The sequence below is a fragment of the Microplitis mediator genome, chromosome 10 (genome assembly GCF_029852145.1).
Source record: "Microplitis mediator isolate UGA2020A chromosome 10, iyMicMedi2.1, whole genome shotgun sequence".
NCBI classification, from domain to species: Eukaryota; Metazoa; Arthropoda; class Insecta; order Hymenoptera; family Braconidae; genus Microplitis; species Microplitis mediator.
Window position 1 is genome coordinate 876,520 of NC_079978.1, and position 22,495 is coordinate 899,014.

Genomic DNA, 22,495 nt, shown 5'->3' on the forward strand with positions numbered 1-22,495 from the left:
GGGCTTGCATCGTTGCACCGCTCTCTCGGCGACAGTCCAATTTATGCATCACACGGCTATGTAGGCACCACACGAGAGAGCAGGATTATTACCCAAAAAACACCACTGCTGTGCCCTGGACTTTGTGCCACACTTATATATCATATATATATACACTGCAATATATATCAACAATCAGTACGTTTTCAAAGTGCCTGGATATAAAATATAAATAATATAAAAAAATATTATTACTCATCATTTGGACGCCACACACGTACAAGAGGATTTTAAAATCAACTTATCTTCGAAAATTAATCATCGTTATTGTTCATCACAAACTCTCAAGTAAAAGACAAAAAATTTAACCGTTTGTTTTTTTTGTTTGGTAAAATTTAAACCATCGACGTGCCAGTGAATTATTATTCAACCACTGGATTTATCAACATACAAAGTGTTTTTTTTTTTTTTTTTTGTTAATTTTTATTATTTTTGGTGACTCGTGACGCAAAAAGTTATCGGGACAAAAGTTTTGAGGACAAGAGTTTTTTTAAAATTATCTCAAGTGTTACTTATTTATTTATTTTTTTTTTGTTCTCAATTATCAATTAAAGTACTGTGGCTCGTCGAACGTGTTAATATGTACCGCACACAGCGGATAATACTTGAAATTTCGTGACTATCATCAACGTGCATTGCAGTGTGTTGATTTGGGTGCTCTGCTCCGCCAAAAATCAAATAACAAAAATAATTTTAAAAAACTGGAAAGAAAATTTTTTTATCAATTTTGAAATATTAAATTTATAAAAAAATCATAATTAATCAGGTATATCAATTAATAAATACTTTCACTTGTGTGATACAAAGTGCATATACATATATATCTACATACTTATCCATACATACATACACACATATATACATATATATATTTTATTTGCGCGCGCAAATTCTTCGCCATTAATTTTAGAAGCGGCGAGGCCCGTCTGGTAAATTCGTTTATCCTTATCGTTGAGTAGCATCATCTCTCTCAATCTTACAGTCTTTCTCTCTCTTACTGTCGGTTCCTCCCGACGTCTGCAATTTTCGCAAGGTTATGTGCAAATACGTCCGGTCAGCGACACGACGGGGAACGAAAGAGCGAGTTGGTGGGCTGGTTAACGTAAGAGCGAGTGAGCAAGTGAGTAATCGTCCGTTTCTCGTTCGAGTTCGCGTTCTCTCGCTCGCCGTCTGGCCGCAAGTCCTTTTCTACTTACAGACTACTCTCTTGTTTATCGACGCACGCTCTAAACTTACATTCGTATTCGCGTACTATACATACATACATATACTTATATATTTTACAGACGGCGATGACTACGACCGACCGACTACGACAACAACTACTACTATTTCTACTTGCCCTATCACTACAGCTACTACTACTACTTAATCCCAGACTACGACACTACACTCTTGCTCGCCTTGCGATACTCAACAATCCATACCATAACTACTTTCACTTTCTAAGAATTAAATCTCATGCTATTTTTGCTTCATTTTCCTGCAAATATTCTCATAAAATCAAAAAGAAAATTAATAAATAAATAAATAATCAACTCTGGGTATAAATCTACGGACAATTTTTTTTTAAACTATTCCGGGAACGATCGAAAAATCGAACTCGCTTTACCTCTACTCGCAATTATATTTAATTTTCGCTCCAATAACATTTGATGGCGAGCTTGAAAAAAATTGAAGTATCATGAGAAGGATAATGATCCGAGATAAAAGTAAAAATAAAGTTTGTAGCATTTAAAATAAAAATTGGTTTGAATGTAAGTAAAAAAGATTGTTTGTAGAATAGCATGTATTCGTTCTCACGCGGTTATCAGTACAGCAGCGTGGCTTTAAATAATTCCACCGACACATACGTGGTCATACATACATGTGTACGTACATTACATAGAGTGAATACGCACGCACACATACGGGCGGGAGTTAACGAATTTTAAAACTCGGCTGTTAGTAGTAGTAGCAGTAGTAAGAAAGAAAGAAATAAATAAATAAGTGCATAAAACCTCGAATACGAAGCTTTGGTTGGGGCTAGAGGGTGACCAGAGGGAGAGACGCGCGGCAAAGGGAGAAGTTTTAAACCGCGGCATGCAATACACTAAGAAATTTGGCCTCGAGTGCATCGGACGACGGGGCCCCCAGTTCGTTGTTCGCAAAGAGCCCCAGACTGCATGTGTTGCGCGCCTGTTAATCTACTCCATACACTCGTCTCTTTCTCTTTCTCTTTTTTATTCTCGCTCCCTCCTGCTCAGTCATATTCGTTGGCTCGGCGCGCTTCGTATTCTTCTTGCGTTTTTTTATTTTTATTTTTTATTTCTTCCTTCCTCCTCTTTTTCTCTTTCATTTCATTTTATTTTTATTTTATTATTATTATTATTTTTTTCTTTTACTTTTGCACTCTTCTTGGGGTTTTCGCACGGGCCAATGAGAAGCCGTGCTTGACGAGTCAGCCAGACTAACATGAAAATGGCCAACCAGCAGTGGCGGCGGCTACGGCGACGACGACGACGACGACGACGGCTGCTGCTGTTGCTGCTGCTGCTGTAAAGTAGAATCGACTGTAGGGACCTCTGGGTTCGAGCGTATCTCTTTGCGCGTCGTTTTGTGGACCCCGTGCATAAGTTTCGCGATCACGTTTTGACGTCTCTCCCGTCCCCGTCTTCACTCTACCTATATATACCTACATAATATGTGTACATACATTCACACATATATGTCCACATACAAATAACACGGCTTCAACATACATATAATATACAACGTTTGCCATTCTTCTCTTCTCCTCTGTCGCCATTTCCCCGCACAGAAGACGGAAAGAGGAGTGTAGAAAAATTCATAAATAAATTCTTTTTTTTTCATTTTTTTTTATTTATTTTATTGTGCAATTATATTCTACGGAGGTAAATAGTAAATGTTATTTTTATTTACACACCCGGTATTGCCGGTTTTAAAACCAACGACCGCGACAGATAGAACCGAATAGAGAGATAAAGACCGAGATAGACGTAGTTGTAGTCATAGGCGAATGAGATGTAAAGGGAATTAATAAAAAGTAAGAAAAAAAAAAAAAAGAAAATAATAAATATCTAAGTCAGAGTATCAGACTAGAGAACGGACTTACGGAACTGCCGGACCGAAGAAATTCGCGGGGACGCGCTCGCGCGGCGAGGCAGGTGAAACGAACCAACGAGCCAACGGATCAGAGTGCACACGGTGCAATTGCATTCCTAAGCTGACGAGTACACATACGTTACTTGTGAATGTACGGCGAGAGACCACGCCGAGTTGTGGCTTCATTTCACCGGTTGCTGCTGCTTTATCTTAAACATTTCGCGATAAGTGAATCCTCCTTACAAGTAATTTACTTTTCATAGATTTTAATTTTTATATTTATTACTTCATTTACACATCGACGACGTGATTTGTGTTTCTTTGTTTTATTTCATTGTTATTTTTTATTCCAGATCTACTCCGTTTCGTTACCCGGCAGTTTTTAAAAAAACGTTGTGCTGAATCTAGTGTAATTTTTGATCTTGTTGACTTTTTTTAGCGACCATAATTATTGTAGTTAAAGTTAAATATACGTGGTGTTATCAACGTGTATAATATATATATGTATGTATATATATCTAGCGTGTGAATTCGCGGCCGGCAAACTCGTGTGTGTCCAAGTTTTCCCGTCTACGCGGCGTTTGAACTGAATTTTTTTTTTCCCCACTTTCGAGGCGCGAGCGCGGGAAAAGTGACGCTCGCATGACTTTTTTTTCTTTTTTGTTTTATTTCTTTTCGTACATTTCGCTTTGGGAAGGAGAAGCGAGGGAGAGATAAAAAAGAGAGAAAAAGAAAGGAAGTCTGCGATCTCTCAGACGGATCCTCTGTGCGTCGACGGGGTACTCGGATTTTTTTCCTATTAATATATTATTATCCATTATAGTTTTTAAAAAAGTTATTTTTGGAGTACCGTAATCAGGTTATAATTTTTAAATAATTATTATTTATAATTTAAATCCGTAGATTGTAAAAATGTCAAGCGTGTGTAGAAAATAATTTTTCTTTATTCATCTTCTTTTTTTTTTATGCGCGTTTGGTCTCGTCGTCGCGTGTGTGTATGCGTGTGAGTTGTATGAACAGTGCAAAAGATGCACTTGGTCTTGAAGTCCGTCGATTTACTATTGACGTTCAGATTACAAAAGAATAAAGCGTACATAACCTTAAAAAGCAGCTTTAAATTTTAACTTTTTTCGTTGAGAAATTTAGTAGTTTTAAATTTAAGTAGTCGCGGTCTTTGTGCGGGTGTAGTAAGACACGCTAGTAGATACGGATTGTCATCCGACAACTTTTTAAATCGTAACAGACTAGTATATATTTGGCATTATTTTTTTTTATCATATATATATACAGATATAAATATATATGTGTATATTTTTATTATGCATATCTATAAATTACACTTGATAATGATAATATAGCAATTAAGATAAAATATGTATATATATATTATTTATGTTTAGAGAGTAGAGATATGATTAATTATAAGAATGAATAATAATTTTTGTTGTTTAATGTTGTGTTATTGTTGTTGTTTTTGTAATAGCTATGGCCGAGGGAAATGGGGAACTCAAAATGGAAGAAAAGCAGTCCAAGGAGGAAATGGAGTACGTCGAAAGAACGGAGGATTATGCTAAACTGATACAGTATGGACTCGATGAAAAAGTGGCTGCTAAATTAGACGAAATTTACAAAACTGGTAAACTCGCCCATGTTGATCTCGACGAGAGAGCCCTGGATGCCCTGAGGGAATTTCCTGTTGACGGAGCGTTAAATGTTCTCACGCAATTTTTGGAATCTAATTTGGAACATGTGTCCAACAAATCGGCGTATCTTTGTGGAGTTATGAAGACCTACAGACAAAAAAGCAGGGCAGGCCAGGGAACGGGCACTAGTACAACGCCCAAAGCTCCGGATGAAGACAAAATTAAAGTGGGTTTTATTTACTTTCACTATTATTTTTATCATTTTCTCCAGCAATTATTTATGAGTCATAGCTTTTATTGTACATCATTTAGATATTTCACGAGGGTTTTATTTTACTTTATTTTTTTTTTCATTGTTACAGATGATACTCGAGAGAACCGGATATCCACTCGATGTGACCACTGGACAACGAAAATACGGCGGCCCGCCTCCAAATTGGGAGGGCCCGACTCCAGGAAACGGTTGTGAGGTAAATTATCATTATCGATTATACATTTTATTATCAATCATACCAGATTAGCGCGTAATTGATAATATTTATGATTATTATCCAGGTATTTTGTGGGAAGATACCTAAAGACATGTACGAAGACGAATTAATTCCTTTGTTCGAAAAATGCGGTAAAATATGGGATTTGAGGCTTATGATGGATCCCATGTCTGGTACCAACAGAGGATATGCTTTTATTACATTTACAAACCGAGAAGCCGCACAACAAGCTGTCAGAGAGGTATGTTCATTATTTCCTACGTCAGCAAGATCCTTCATTTTACTTATCTTTTTTTTTTTAATATTTTTTTTTTAAATTAATTTTTAATATAGATTTTAGTTTATAACGTTTCATCCATAACATTTTATCAAACTTTCGTTATCCTGTAGTTAACAAATTGCCATAACGGACCAATTGGATATCCTTCAATTAATTTCTTTTGTACAAAAGAATTTATAATAATTCAAAATTAATATTGATATTATTTGCATTCTTTTGAGATGAATTTATTTATCAATTCCTTGAATAAATTATATCATTTAAATGTTTTTTTAATTTCTTTTGTTAATAACATCAAAAGAATGCAGATATCACGTGGCTCCATGTTCGTTTGTGTATAATAAATAAATATTGACAGATAAAGATTTAATCTTTACTTAAATTCTCTTGGCAGAGTTCAAGTATCAACGTTCATGGACCCACAGATCAAAAAAAAATTAAGTCCGCACAATAACGCCACATACACATATATAATTTATTTTAATTATCAGTGTGTACAGTATGCATATGCATTAAATATATATATATTGATGCATATGGATATAATACAACATGTCCATTCATATTTTCCCTTTTAAACATTCATTCATGTTTGAATTACACTTAGTGACAACTTCCAATAACTCCCAAGATACGTGATAACAGTGACAGATGTTATTAATCAAATGTCCTGTGGATGAGTTTCTTTTTCCAGCTCTCCTCTTTGCTCAGTGGGCAAAATTGGGAGTGGAGAACCTTCCTGACCGATTAAGAGAAATAATCAAAATCCAAAAAAAATATTAAAGTTTAAGAAAGAGAAAAAATAATTAATAAAAGGGAAAGAGCTATAACGGCTGAATGAAAAAAAAATCATAAATTGGTTAAGGGTAAAAATCTAATTGGTTCGCAATTTGGACAGTGACGAAAATAAAAAAAACCGCGAAGGCACAAAAATTTGTTTACAGGGATGTTGCGCGTAAACGCCGGTTTGCTATAGAGTGAAGAATCGAGCAACCAAATCGCATGCCACGTGTCGTCACCCGGCTCATCAAAAATAATAATTCCATTAAAAAAGAAAAAAAAAGTTATTAATAAATATGAGCCTGGGTCATGCCAATTGACAATCGAAATTTTTTATTTCGACAAAAGAAAAATTTTATTTATTTCTATTTATTTTATAAATTATATATATAAATGTTTTTTTTTTCCTAAATTAATCGCGAATAAAATTCGCACCGTTTTGTTTTCTTTTTATTATTTTAACGCATTATTACGAATATCATTGGAACAAAATTAGGCATGTGTTTGTTTTTCTTCATCCCACAGCTCGATAATTACGAAATAAAACCCGGCAAGAGTCTGAAAGTAAACATTAGCGTTCCTAATCTACGACTTTTCGTCGGGAACATACCAAAGTCAAAAGGCAAAGAGGAGATCTTGGAGGAATTTGGTAATTTAACAGGTAAAGTGAATTCGAGGCGTGTGTACCTACCTACACCTCTTACCTATACCTACCTGTCTACCTGTTTTTTTTTTTTTTTTTTTTTTATTTATTATTTTTTGTTTATTATTTTTATTCATTTTTTTTATTTTTTTGTACTATAAGAGTGGTAGCTTTTAAGTAGTGGTTGTAGATGGTATGGAACAAAGACAAATCTTTCGAGAGCCTTTACACGATCACGTGATCGCATTTTATTATTATTATTATTATTATTATTATAATTATTATTATTATTATTATATTTATATTATTGAATTGTGACACCTTCGATTCTTAGTCAGCCTCCTTGCCTCTCGGTTTATTAGTGAACAGTAACACCTCTCTGGTCCAAGTCTTCTTTTCCTCTTATAAATATATAGGTTGAGTTATGAGTTATTTGCTTTATAAAGTATTACGTCTCTATTATGTCTACTCTTTGTATACATATTTATATTATTATCACATTATTTTTTTTTATTTCATAAAAATGCGGTCGGCCGGACTATATCGGCGTTATCACTGCTATTTTTCTACTACTTACTACTACTACTACTGCTTCTCTCACATATATATTATTTTTAATATTATATATATATATATATAAAATTGTCTTACCATAATTACTATTACTACTGTTTTTTTGTCGGTCACGACTGTCACTACTTGCGCTATTCACTGTATCATCTTTTCTTTTCTATCAAGTTCTACTCTTGTTATCTGTTACTACTTCTCACTACTGTACTGCTACTACTAGTTTATTTATGCTCTCACTGTCTTTCTCTTTTTATCTTACCTACGACTGTCATTGTTACTCAACTATTCTGCCAATTTCCTTCTTTTTCCCTGCCGTTCTTTGAGACAAACGCATCAAGAGCAATTATCAAAAAATAATAATCATAATTAGGTAATTAAATTCCAAGATATGGGCGCCGGTTATTTTTTTCTAAATTTATTTATTATTTTTTTTTTTACTTATTTATTTATATATTTTTTTAAAATTAAAATTTACTGTAAATCGATTGACAATTGTCCGTGAGCTACAGCCATTTCTTTTTAAAAATAATAATAATTGGCTTGAAAAAAATTTTGAAAATATTATTGATGACTTAAGCCCCGAGCATGGGGGTACGGGAGACCTGTGTGGACCGCTGGGGCGTGTGGCTCGCTAACAAACGGACAGGCACTCCCACCACCCACCACCTCCATACGTTCTCAATTATCATAAATAAATAAATTAATTAACTTTAATAAAAATTAAACTGCTCTCACATCCACAGTCAGTTTGAGGACACATTCAACTAATCTCTATAATCCCCATTATATATATTATATATACACATAAATAATTATATATATATTTGTATGTATGTATGTATTATTTTTTTTTTTGAATTTTTTTTACTCCTAAAATCCATCACTCTAATTCTTCGCGGACTTACCAATCTTTCCCAAAAAGCCTCTTAACAACTCACTCCATCTCTGACAAACTCATTAATTTATATATTTGTATATATAAATGAACAAAACGAAAATAATCCTCGAAGGTTCACTTGACGCGTTATTCTACCCTTCCACCCTGTTTATTTATTTCTAAAAAAATATATAAAATGTTTAAAAAAAAAAATATATGAGAAACAAAAACACGCTCGAGTCAGCCAATAACAAGGCGTGAATCAGTTTAAAAAGAGTAAGCTTAATTGGCACTCTCCTTCCACATTATTCTTACAGCTGAATGATTATGAGATTCGGAAAGGCAAAAAGATTGGTGTTACCGTATCTTATAACAATCACCGCTTGTTTGTGGGAAATATTCCAAAGAATCGAGACCGAGATGACTTGTTCGAAGAGTTTACAAAGCACGCACGTAAGTTGAAAATTGCCCTTAAATCTGCAGGCAGAGTTTTACCGGAGCGAAAAAGTTTATCTTTTTTTTTTAAGTAATGAAAGAGTGCGCGAAAGGACATAAGCGACTGGTGTGAGATTTGTGAGAGTGGATGTGAGTAGTAATGATGATTAATAAAAAAAAAATGAACGAAAATGAATAAATTTGAACTAGGGAGGATGATCGAGTATTTAAGAGTAAGTGACAAAAGTGAAAGAGAGAGACTCGCCTTGGACCTTGGTTTCGATTGGGCTTATTTATTTATTTACATATTTTTTTTTTAATATTATTTATTATTAACAAAATCCAGTTAGAAACAAGGGCTCCAGGCAACCAATTACGCAGCCCTTATAATTTATCCATAAATTAACTATTTATTTTATTAATTATTTTCATTTACTACTTATTTATATCTAATATACTACACAGCTATTTCTCGTCCACAACAAAGCTTTCTAACTTTTCCATTAAATATTCACTCAAAACTATAAATAAATTGTTAATAACCAATCAACAAATACACTTTAATAAAGTAATGAGTCAGCGCGAGTGAGAATAAGCATTTACCCTTTTACAACTTATTTAATCATTACTGTACCCAGATAACTAACTTTTTTTAAAACTAAAACTACGAATGGCAGAAATATTGACAACATTAACTATTACATTATTACTTTATTTTTCGACTTTAATTTTCTACACAGAAAAAAAGATCTCTTGGCGCAATAAATTTTTTGTGTTATAAATTGAAAACAAAAATTTTCTTAGGACAAGAAAAGTTTTCTTGGTTCAAAAAAGTTTTTCTTGCTCTAAAAAAATTTATCCTCGCTCCGAGAAATTTAAAATTTTCAATTTATAATTCGAAAAATTTCTTGAGGCAAGTAAAAATTTTTTTAGGACAAATAAAAATTTCTTGCACTAAGAAATCCTTTTTTTCTGTGTAAAAACATTTCTATTCTTTTCTCATCACACCTTTTTATCATTTATCACAGACTGTGTTACTTAAATTATATTTGCTTGGGAGTGTGTCTTTTATTTATTTATTTTTTTATTACTTATAATTAAACGGTTTGAATCGAAGAGTTAAAAAAAAAATTAATTAGGATGCATGAGAACTCTCCGAGTCTGGACACAGAGAGGCCGTCATTATGTAAACACTTTTATTTATTTTTATTTTTATTTACTTAATGAATATCTTATTTCTGGTCTCTCACAATGGAGTGTGCACTGTGTGTTTATTTAAAAAAAAAAAAAAAATAAATATTGATAATAAAATAAATGAAGCAAATATTTGCTGGTAGAATAAAATGAGGATTGGAAAAATGATTTGGGTGCATTTTGTATAGAAAAAGCTTTGGGTAATGCCGAGAATGTTATTTTTTATTGCTACGACAGACATTACGCCGTAAATTATACCGGGGATTATATTTTATTCTATACCCTCTTTTTATTTATTATTATTACTAGTTTTTTGTTCTCTTGGTGGAAGCTTATATTTGCATCATTTTTATTATTACTCTTCACTCGGATGTCAGTAGTCGTAGAACATAAAATCGTTGCACTTTATTGTATTAAATAAATTTCATTTTCATAAATAAATACTAGTTTTATAAATTTTATAAATAATAGTAACAAAAGTACTAAGTACAGATTCAAACTTTAGCTTTTAAACTGAGAGGAAGGAGAGGTGAATATAAAAAATATAAATAAAAATAAATGTCGCAGTATAGAGACGAGATAAAAGGAAGCACGAACGACTGAACAACAATGCATGTGATACTCTTTTACTTTTTTTTTTTTAACTAAAAAAAAATTTATATTTTTATTTTCTCGATTTGCAAACATGATTTTCACTGAGTCTGCAACTTTTATGAATAATTTATCCAGCTGACGAATAAAGTTTGAGTCGTTCTTGCTTCAAGCTCATGGCTATTCTGCGGCCTCGTGTGTGCCTACGAATTGTTGATAGTGATTGAAAAAATAAAAAAAGAAACGTAAACTTGTTTATTTATGTACGAACAATCTAAAGTAAATTTAAATTTAAATACAACTTGAATATAAATATATATTTTTTTAAATTTCATTTCAATTTATCCGAGTCAGTTTTATTGGAAAGTTTTTTTTAAAATTAATTTAATACGCGAACTCGCGAAAAATTTTTTAATTAATTTACTTTCAAACAATGAGATATTAATTTTCTAGTTTCGTAGAAAAAAAAAAACAATTTATAATTAAATCTACTCGCGTTTCATATTTGCCGGCGGGATCGTGACAAAATTAAAGAAAACGACCAAAGCATTTTTTTTCTTTATTTTTTTTTAAATTTTTAAACAAAATTGGATACGTCGTTTACATATTGTTTTATGATTTTCCAAACTGTAGCCGGCTTGACCGAGGTGATTATCTACAGCTCGCCGGATGACAAAAAGAAGAATAGGGGATTCTGTTTTTTGGAATATGAATCCCATAAAGCAGCTTCTCTGGCGAAAAGAAGACTCAGCACAGGTCGTATCAAGGTCTGGGGCTGTGATATTATAGTTGACTGGGCTGATCCTCAAGAGGAACCGGATGAACAAACTATGGCTAAAGTATGTGGCTGCTGATATTTAATATCTTGATTAAAATTATAATTTGTTCAATAAAAATAATATATTTTATTATATATCAATAGGTAAGAGTGCTGTACGTAAGGAACCTGACGCAAGATTGTTCTGAAGAAAAATTGAAAGAATGTTTCGAGCAGTACGGTAAAATCGACAGGGTAAAGAAGATCAAGGACTACGCATTTGTACATTTCGAAGATAGAGATAATGCAGTGAAGGTATGAATTTTTATTTTTAATATTTATTAAATATATACTATATATGTTTTATTTTTTTTTTAAATCTTAGGCTATGCGGGAACTTAATGGTAAGGAAATATGTGGCTCTCACATAGAAGTAGCATTGGCAAAACCGCCATTTGATAAAAAGAAAAAAGAAGATATGTTACGAGCTCGGGAAAGAAGAATGATGCAAATGTTGCAAGGCCGTGGAGGGTAAATAATATTTTATTTTTAGCTTTAGATTATTTATTTTGTGTATCTTTGGAAATCAATAATTAATAAATGGAAATTTATTGTTTATAAAACACAGAGGCTCCCCATCGCATCCCAGTATGATCAGCGGACCAATGCCAGTACGAGGAACTGGACAAAGTGGCGGTCCCCGAGGCTCTTCGGGCAGCATGAGACCACCAATGGGTCGCGGTGATTACAGTGAGTAACCGCATTTCTTTAATTCGCAGTTTTCGTTATTAATAAATTCAATCTCAATCAGTTTATTTTTTAAATTAAATTTTTATTTTAAAAACAACAAAAAAAATTGATAATTTTTAGTTACTTTTTTTTTACGGTTTATTTTTGCCAAACTCTCGTATCGGTTAATCATCATTGATTTATTATTATTACATATCTCCATTTTATATAAAAAAAAAATCGTTCAATTTTATACATATTTATTTTTTAATGATTTCAGAGTTTATTTTTATTTTGTTTATCGTTAAATTAATTGCTCGCAAATGGTTATGAAAGATAAATAATCTTATGATTTTTTAACAAATTTCTATTAATAAGAGCTCAGCAATTTTATAATTTTAACAAAATATTTTTACAAAGTTATAAATTTAACTTTTTTTAAGAAAAAAAAAAAGTCCCGCATGCTCTTGGGATCTTCACTTTTTTCACTACAAACCTTTGGCTTTCGCGCATGACAGGCAACATTATTATTTAAAAATTTTTTTTTTTCAATTATATATATTTTATTACATTTTTTTTTCAGTTTTATTTTTATCCTTTTAATTTTTTTAAGTGTGAATAAACTGGAGATAATTTTAAAGACTAGGATAAACATAATTTATGAATCCTGGCTATATTATATTTTTTTTAATCCATTACACTATTACATCTCTTTCTCATTACTGTGAAAGCACTTTAATACATTATCATACTCTGTAAATTTGTCATAAATTTCAGTAGAAAATTTATAGTTGACATTGAAGATTAAAATTTTTAAAACCATTAGACACTTGAAGGAACACCTTGTTACACATTACACTTGACTTTTAATATTTCAAATCATCAATCACATAAATTACAAAGCATAAAATTAAATGCATGTTAACAATTCAAATTTATTATTTTTGTTTTATGATTTTTACAAATACGTTTTATTTATTTATTATTTTTTTTTTTCAAATTTTATTGGTGACCTGGTAGTAATTAATCCTTGAGTTAATTTAGTGTGAATATTTTTTGTTATCGTTTTTATTATTGTTATTATTTTAATTATAATTATAATTATTGTAGATACTGTTATAATCTAATTGAATTTTTTTACATAAGCGTGTGTAATTTTTTTGTTATATATTCTTATAATGATAATTGAATATAATTCGACAACCAATTCAACAAAACTGTTTTACAGCTCTCAAGGAAATAGGTAAGCGGCAAAATTTTGAATGACGAATGCAACGCTGTAGATAGTTATTATTATTTTTCTTTTTAAAATCTTTGTAAAAATTTAATTATCATTTTTTTTCTCTCAATATTTTGTTCTTCTTCTATACCAAAGATTCAAAGACTGTAGTTATCAACTAGTTTTTATTATTTAATAATCATACCTCCTTTTTCGTTTAACTTGCATTTAAAATAACAATGGTGGCAGGATAATTGTCGCAAGGTTTTCCATTAAACATATAAATATTTTTTTTAAACTTAAGAATTTTCATTTAGATGAATTTTTTTGTTCGATGTTGCGTGAGTTCTAATTTATTTTCAAGTTGCGCAAACGTTTTTTTTTTTTTAAGGAGTTTATGTCTTTGAAAATTAAATTTTCTGTTCAATTACTTAGTACTCAACTTTTGGTACAAAGAAATTTGCAAGTACTCAGGTATCTAGAGACATTTTCAACTCGTCTTGAGTATCAAGACAACCCGATTCTATTAAAAGTCGTAACGTTTGCAGAACATTAACATAAATATAGAACTCTACTCATTGCAAACAAAAAAAATTATTATTCTTTTGTAAAAAAAAATCTCTCGTTTCTTTTTTTTTAACTTTAACTTGCAGTAAAAAAATAACTTTTTAATTCTTATTTTTCCTTCATTGACTTGACAAGCATATTAATAATATAATAATTTGAATAACATTTTTTCCCGGCATGCAAATTTTTTTTATGATTACATGAATAAGTCCAAAAAAAAAAAATATTAGAGTTATCGTTACAACAGTAACGATCAACTGTAATAAATTATTTGAGCATTTAATTATTAAAATCTCCTTTTTTTTTCTTTCTCTTGTTGAAATTGGAAATTTATAATTCTGTCGTGGCTAAATTTGGGTCTATTTGTAATGTGTGTTTTTATAGATTATGATTACGACTATTACGGTTATGGGGATTATCGAGGTGGCTACAGTGATCCATATTACGATGACTATTATCGATACGAAGATTACTATTTCGATTATGCGCCGCCTCCGCCGCCTGCCAGAGGGAGGGGCAGGCAGCCTCAACCGGTGGGTCGCCTTTTTTAACAAGTTTTATCAAAACAAAAAAAAAACAAACCAAAATTTTAATTATTATTTTTATTTATAAATTTATTGTTCTTCGAGATATTTATTAACTTTAAATTTACTTCAGCGGTAGTTTGATCGTGGCACAGTGTTCGCGGAATCCTAATTACTCTTCCATACTCTTTTATAATTGCGTCCACATTTACTTTTAACAACTATTTAAACTTCACTTTCTTATTTCTATTTCATTATAACTTTAACAAACTCACGCCTGTTTTTTTTTATCTCATTACTTTTCTTCATTATCGCGTTTAAAAAGAAGAAAAAAAAAACTTAACAATTGCTAATTAATACGATTTGTTGCTCGCTTCGTGCAATCCACTAACACAGAACGCAAGGGATTGTGATATGTTTCAATTATTTTTCTTATATTTATTAATTATTTCACGTGTAATTTATTTGTCAAATAATTACACACATGCACACAAAAATATAAATACTATTAATTTAAATTTTAATGAAATTTCTATGGCTACTTTTTAATTCACTCGCTACTTCACTTGCCTTGTGTTTATTTTTTTTATCATAAATTAATTCACGCACATGTAAATAAATTGCAATTTTTTTTAAATTAATTTTATGCAAAGAGTTGTGAGGCTGTGAACAATAAGGACTCAAGAATGACACAAGTTTAAATTAATGTCCTTTTTATTCTACTTGAACTTTTACTTGATCGACTAACTTTATATAAAATTCACAATTATATACATATATATTTATATTGATGTATATATTTGTAATTTTAATAATTTTTTCAAGGATTATTTATAAATAATAATATAAATAAACCCCCCGAATACACTGCCACTTTCAAATTGCTTGCGTGAATCATATCTGAGCCATGCTAGACCCATTTCAAAATTTCGCCCGGGAAAAGCTTTAAAACCTTTGAAACAACTACAAAAAAATAAACAACACAGAGAAGGAAAAAAATATATAAGTTAAATAAACAAGAAAGAAAAAACGAAAATTTAAAAAAGGAGACCAAAAAAAAAATTCAACGAGAGAAATAAAAATAAATTAAAAATCAAAGAAGCCGGATAAATTACTCAGCTTAGATTTTTTTAAACAAGAAAGAAAAAATAACGGAGCCTTTTCATGTGTGTTGGGATACTAGCAGAAATTTTCCACTTTCCTGTGTGCGTTTGTGGTCTCCAAAGTAACGCTTTGTATCTAACAAATTTAAATCCATAGTTATTAACAACAAATCCTTTATGACGCCATTTAATTCCCAAAGTACATCAACAAAAAAATGAGTTTCCAACGCAAGCATTAACTAAAAATAAAATCGCTTTTAATCTTTACTAAAATATAAATCCCGTTCAAGTCTGTCTCTTATGCTTTTGTAAAAAAAAAAAATTAAACAAAAAAATCATCAAGTATTCGCACGACAGCAAAGAGCGTCTCGTGGCTCGGATATGATGCACTTAATAACAAACTCTTTCTTCAGCCTCTGTCTCTCCTCCTTCTTCTCCGTCTCAAGTTTCAGGTAATCCCTGATGGACGTCAAGAAGGAAGCTGCCCTTTGGCAGTATCCCATCGTGTTATTTGTCTTTCTTATTCAACTCACAGAAAATGAAAAACTTTTCCTGAGAATATACACTATTTTTTTTTCTTTTCTTCATTAATAAGTCGCTATTTTAAAAGTAAAGCAAAGTAACTTTCAACGAGTATCTTCAAACAAACTTTATTATAATATTTTTTTTTATTTTTGTCTGCCTGTAAATTTACTCAGGAAAAGTCGTTCGTAATTTTTATCCAGTTTAGCCTGAAGACCTTGGCTTGATCCTTGGAGATTCATCTTAATTATCCTTCAACATTATTAACGAATATTTTCTTAAATTAACTTTTTATTATTTTATAAATTAATAATTTTTATTTTATTTTATTTTTTTTCTATGTATTAACAAAATTAGGTACAACCAGGTGTTATGGAGAAAGGGAATGAGAAAGGAGTGAAACTTGTGCATTATTGTAATATAGGAAATAAATATCAACGATGATAACAATAAATTGCAAAGCAAATTACACAGCCACGCTCTCTCGCTTGCTTCAGCAGTAATATATATAAATAACTAATGCTTATTGCGCACAGAGTGACAAATAAATTTTGCTTAACTGCCGCTTATTTTTTTTTTGTTTTATTATTTATAACTAGACTTTTGTTTTAGCTAGCAGTGCAGTAGTTGCTTAAAAACCCTTCGCCAATGTACGCTTTTGACACATGTTGTGTGTGTTGGATAACCCACTAATCCTGCTGTATGCAAAATAAAAAAAAACCAAATAATTAAAAAAAAAATTTACAATCGATTGAAATTGCAACATTCGGTTAGTAATATTTTTTTTTGTTTTAAATTGCTAATTACCGCTAATCGCTAATCGCTTTTATTAAAAAAATTAATTATTAATATTACGTATTTTTATTTTTATTATTTGACTTATGTACTGTCGCCAAATTCTCCGCACCGCTGCTATCTATTCTATTATTATTATTGTTATTATTTTTTGTTTTTTTTTCTCCATAAATAATGTAAATGTGCTTATGGGTCGCGCAATTATAACTAAAACTTCCTAAGTCCATTAATAAATAATCGTCAGGATGTAATTAACAATAATAAATAATTAATTTCGTGCCATTTTGTAAATTAATAATTATTATTTAAAAGTCGAAGAACAAAATGCGTTAGAAAGCTCAAGGTTCTTCATTTAAATAAATAAATAAAATCTATAACGATACTGAGAGAGCATTTAAAGACAGCGTAAGACTAAGTCGGAGAAATATTATTTTTAAAATTGAATATATGATAATTATAAAATTGAGAGTATTTAGTATTTAGTATATATTTAAAATAATTGTGGAGAGGTGTTGTAATATAAAATGAGCTGCAGATGGGGTAACATTGGGTGTGTTGTTTGGATAGGCTGGTCGTGGCCGTGGACAGGTGGCCCGTGGCCGAGTAGTCGGTGGCCCCCAAGCCCGTGGCCAAGTCAGGGGGGGACGCAACCCCGCAACATCAGGGGCCCGTGGGGCCCAGCGGCCAGCCGCTCGTGGGGGGGTCCGCGCCAAGGGAAGTTTACCAGGTGAGGATGGTCTGTATCTCAAGCAATTTAATCATTTTTATATTATTAGTTTTTACATACTTATAAGCTCAATTACACTCTTGGCTAAACAGTTACCTCATAATTTCATTATCATTAAAAATGCTATCCGCTTCCACGCCTTATTATACATTCATTCTCCTTCCCTTTCAAAATACAAACCTCCAGATCCAGAATTCCGACTGCGAGCCAAGAAAACGATCAAGTAATTAGTCTGTAATTTTAATTCAAAATAATTTCCAACTTGTTCTCATATTCTGTAACCCGTTACTTGTCTTATTTTAATGACAAAGTAACCAGTTTCATGTTAAATCTGTGAACACGAATTTAAGAGAATTCAAAGATTGGCGAATGTTAAAAAGAATTTTTTTTTTTTTGTAATTTAAAAAAAAATTTTCTTTATACTAGTCTTTAGTTGTCAGAACGCACGTTCTCACGAAACATGTTTTTTAATATATATATTCATATATTTGTTTTTTTTTTTTTTTTGTGAATACAGCAGGTAAACGAAAGTTTGACGGGGGTCACCAGAACCAGGGGGAATCTAAACGTCGCTTCCAGAGCAGCTGGGGAAACCAGCCCCTCGCCCAACAACCACTGGGCAATACGTACGGATTGGCGAGTGTAAACGGTGGCGGTGGCGGTGGTGGTGGTGGTGGTGGTAGTGGTGGCGTAGGTTTTACTGATAGACCCGGAGCAACAGGCGCCGCGACTGGTGACGATCACGAATGGTATCAGGACTCATACAATTCGTGGAGCTAACTTTCGCCGGTTATTTTACAATGTTAACTATTCACGCAATCGAATTGAAATATACTGATTTATATATATTACTAAAAAAATTAAATATATATATATACATAAATATACATATATATTTTAATCTAAATAATAATTTCATGGAACAAAAAAATATTACGGACGTTTTTACGCCACCGGGCGTTTCAAATGGGCCTCAATGACCACGTGCAAAAAAATTCATAAGGCAAAAAAAAGAGATACAAAGTAACATTATAATATTTAGAAAAATGAATAATAAAAATATGACGGACGTAACTACACGCTCTGTCATAAGCAACTTAATAATATTAATTATAAATTAAAATATCCGAAGCTCGATCGCGAGCTTTCCTCTCGCTCGTCGTCAGGGCCGCGAGACTTTTGAAGGAGAGAGAGAATGAAAAGAATGATCCGTTGTTAGTGGGCGAGAGAGAAAGATTTTTAGTTGAAATTTTTAAATTATGCGAATTAAATTAAAAAAAAAAATGTATAACACCAATCCGTCAAGATACTGCTTCTTATCTCGCGATTATATTTGTAATTGTAAAACTTTTTAGATTCTCATACGTCGTCAAGTGAATATATTTAATTAAAAATAATAAATTGTAATATTAGATTATTAAAAAAAAAAATTGTAAATGCGCGCGAGGTCGTATCTAATGAAAAAAAAAAGTCTATAAAATTTGCCGAATTGAATTAAAAAATGGAAAAATAAAATAAAGAATAGTAGATTCATTTAAAAGTAAAACACGTCATTAATATAAATAATATATTTATGCCACACACTCACATACCACCGTCGTCCGCCGCGCGCAAAGTTGTTGTGATTTTAATTGTACAGTGATGTGCCACTGGGACTATTATTACATCGGAGTGACCACCCACCCACCCCGTACTATTATTATTATATTGATAATATTTAATTGTAATATCTTAATCGTAAGGTAACCACTACTGCATTGTCACATTGTTTACTGCCAAGCGAGAGAGTGATTTTAGAATGTTTAAGAACGCGCAAATATGCTTAAAGTTTATTAAAAAAAAAATTATTATAGTTGAAAAAAATTAAAAAAATTCGGAACAAAATTTCTTCTTTATAAGAAAAAAAAAAAGTGATATAAAAGCGATGTTGATAATTTTTGGCTTGTGATGGTTCGTATTTAAGTTAGAAGCGGTTATTAAAAAAAAAAAATTTTAAATGCGTGATAGCCTGTGGTTGTAGCAGCAAATGTCTTTCGAAAAAAAAAAAAGAAAATAACGTTTTGTTTGTTTGTTTGTTTTTTATTGGATTATTAAGAGAAAAGACTACTCACTGCAAGGATAGGGGCGGGTTTTTAAATTGATAAAAGCGTTAGGAATGAGCGTGAAAGAGAGTACGTTAAAATTTATAAGAATGGATGTATGCGAGTGAGCTGACGTTATAATGACCACTGATAAAAATAAAATTGTTAAAAATGTATGTGGTTAGTCAAAAGCGCGTCTAGAAATAAGATATTATAAAAAGAAAAAATCTAAAGTGCATCCCCCTGAGTGTGCATGTATGCGTTATTGTAAAAGATTGAGAGAGAAAGCACCTTCAGGTGCCATTAGACCTCCTATTGTTGGTCTATAATGTGTACAGTCAGTGAAACTATTATTATTATATTAAGGTTCAGGAAAGTTTTTCGCGTTAAAAAAAAAACAATGACTAACTTGTGATGTATACAACGAGTTAGTCATTGTTTTTTTACGCTGATTAAATGTCCTTTTACGTTTTGTTTCATTTTTTTTCTTCTATTTTTTTTTTTTTTTTTTTTTTCTTATTTTATTAAATGATAATAATAATAATATTGTATCGCGATTCATACGCGAATGTGATCAATTCGAGTTTGAGTAAGAGATAAAAACTATTGCTCACAAGTTGAGACTAAAGTTAGAAGAAAAAAAAAAAAAAAGAAAAAAAAATTGTCTTATGACAAATTTATATAGAAAAAATGAAAATTGTACATTTTTAATAATCAATTTCAATGAAATAAGTATTTCCACTCAAAGAGTGAATACTATTATAAAAATTTTTTAGATCATTTCGCTATAAATTTATAATAATTACTATTATTAAAATAATTATTTAACGCATTTTTCTACGAGATGTGATTTAAAGTTAAAGAAAAAAATATTAAGTCAAACACCTCCCTCATGTAAATTGGATCAAATCCGAGGTCGAGGTGTTTTTAAAAACATAAAAAAAAATTAAAAATTATAAAAAAAAAAACTTATTATAATAATAATGACGTGACTATTGCGTCTCGAATTTGTTATAATTCGAAATCGACTGGAAACCGAATTGATAATGATAGTTACAGATTGATAAAAAAAAAAGAAAAAAAAATTAATAATTTAGGTATTGCTTAAAGCATATACGGGATTATGCATGAGAGTAAAGATAAATTCATATAAAAGAAAAAAAGAAAAAAAAATATTAAAAAAAAAACGAAAAAAAAAAAAAAACACATACAAGCGCACGACTTTTTTGAGTGTTGAGACTCGTTGTTATTGTTAGCCTGTTAGTTAATTAGTAAGAGTTGTAAGTGCGGGTTGTAAGTTGGTCCCTGTCCCTGGAGCCTAAAACATCCCCCTTGTTCTGGAGATTTACGAAAAGAAATAAAAATAAATAACAATTACAAACGAAATGATTTAAAAACAAAAAAAATAACTTAAAAATGTATGCAAATGCTAATGGAAAAAAAATATGATGATGACAACAATTATTAACTAACAATAATCTGAACTAATTGGACTTGAAAAAGACAGCAGATTATAAAGTAATTAAAAAAAATTGAATGGATTAATAACGCAGACACACGCACCCGCTGAGAAGTTAATTTCCGAGTCTTTAAAAATACAATAACAATAAAAAAAAGATAAACATAATAACAAATAATGCAAACGGAGTTGAAACAACAGACAATCTATAGTCCTGTTAATTTTTACTTTACGAAAAATTTATGATAACTATTATCAGAACAATAATAATAATAATATTAACTTACTATCAATTTACACATAAAAAAAAATGAAAAAGATCTTAGTAGTAAAACCGACGACCCCCAGCCCCTCTTTTCACTGGTCTTGTGTCCCCAAAATAACACCATCGGATTAAAACAATCAGATAAAGGATTTGTATATGCAGCACAAATATGAAAGTAAAACTGATTTACCCGAGTAAAGATTTTAAATCGAAATGAAAAAGTAAAAAATAGAAAAAATACAAAAAAAAAAAACATAATAAGAATAAATCATAATAATAATTAATTAAATAATCATTAAACAATATTGGCTACTAAACTAACTTTGATTACATATAATATTCATGGATAATATAACAAAGACGTAAATGTAAATGGGATTTGCATCGTGAGTTTAAATATTAATTGATGCATTTTATTATAATCCGATAAATGTCTGGATAAAAAAGATTTAAAATAATAATAATAATCAATCGCTCGCAAACCCTCTTATTTATGAGCATGTTTTGTTACTTTTTATTCATGTTTTACTTAATTATAATCTTGTTTACCCCTGACCGCGATTACCGTTTTCTTTTTTATTATTATTATTATTATTTTTATTATTATTATTATTATTATTATTATATTATTATTATATATTAGAAGTTAATAATCATCAGAATTAACGGAAGGGGGTTAGATCGCAACTAGTTTATAATATTAATGATTGATTGAATTAATAATCCCCCGCAAAAATATTAAAAAAAAGTAATAATTAAAATTCCTTATGTATCCCTGCCTTATTAATTATTATTTGCCTTCGTATTAAACAATAATCATTGTACAAGATCTGTATTGTCGTGAAAAAAAATTTTTTTTCTTTTTATTTTAATTACTTAATTAATTATAATTATTAAACCATATCCCCACCCCACCCTTAAAAAATAAATCATTATTATATAGCCTGCTCATTTATTCAAAAGACCGTGAAATAAATTTAAAAAATTTATAAAATAAAAAGTAATTCCATATTCTAAAACAAAAAAAAACTATATAAGAATAATGATTTTTTTTTCCTATTTTTACCTTCCTAACTATTTATAAAAAGCATAATATTGA

The 22,495-nt window shown here is 30.6% G+C and overlaps 1 protein-coding gene across 15 annotated transcripts; it reads left to right on the forward strand.

The window, feature by feature from the left end:
• Positions 1–20,876, forward strand: LOC130676184 (heterogeneous nuclear ribonucleoprotein R). Of its 15 annotated transcripts, none has more exons than XM_057482234.1 (13): positions 1–805; positions 4,628–5,013; positions 5,150–5,257; positions 5,343–5,519; positions 6,864–6,999; positions 11,282–11,487; positions 11,571–11,720; positions 11,791–11,936; positions 12,034–12,155; positions 13,363–13,377; positions 14,305–14,453; positions 17,432–17,600; positions 18,112–20,876. In XM_057482234.1, the coding sequence occupies exons 2-13, from the start codon at positions 4,630–4,632 to the stop codon at positions 18,369–18,371; spliced, it is 2,022 nt and encodes a 673-aa protein (XP_057338217.1). In that variant the 5' UTR covers positions 1–805; positions 4,628–4,629; the 3' UTR covers positions 18,372–20,876. The 15 variants fall into 15 exon arrangements, 14 of the variants coding, with proteins under 14 accessions (XP_057338217.1, XP_057338218.1, XP_057338210.1 ...); XM_057482235.1 differs by having other exon boundaries at positions 17,432–17,591; positions 18,109–20,876; XM_057482227.1 differs by lacking the exon at positions 6,864–6,999 and adding an exon at positions 8,746–8,881 and having other exon boundaries at positions 2–805; positions 18,109–20,876.
• Positions 20,877–22,495: the final 1,619 nt, after the last annotated feature.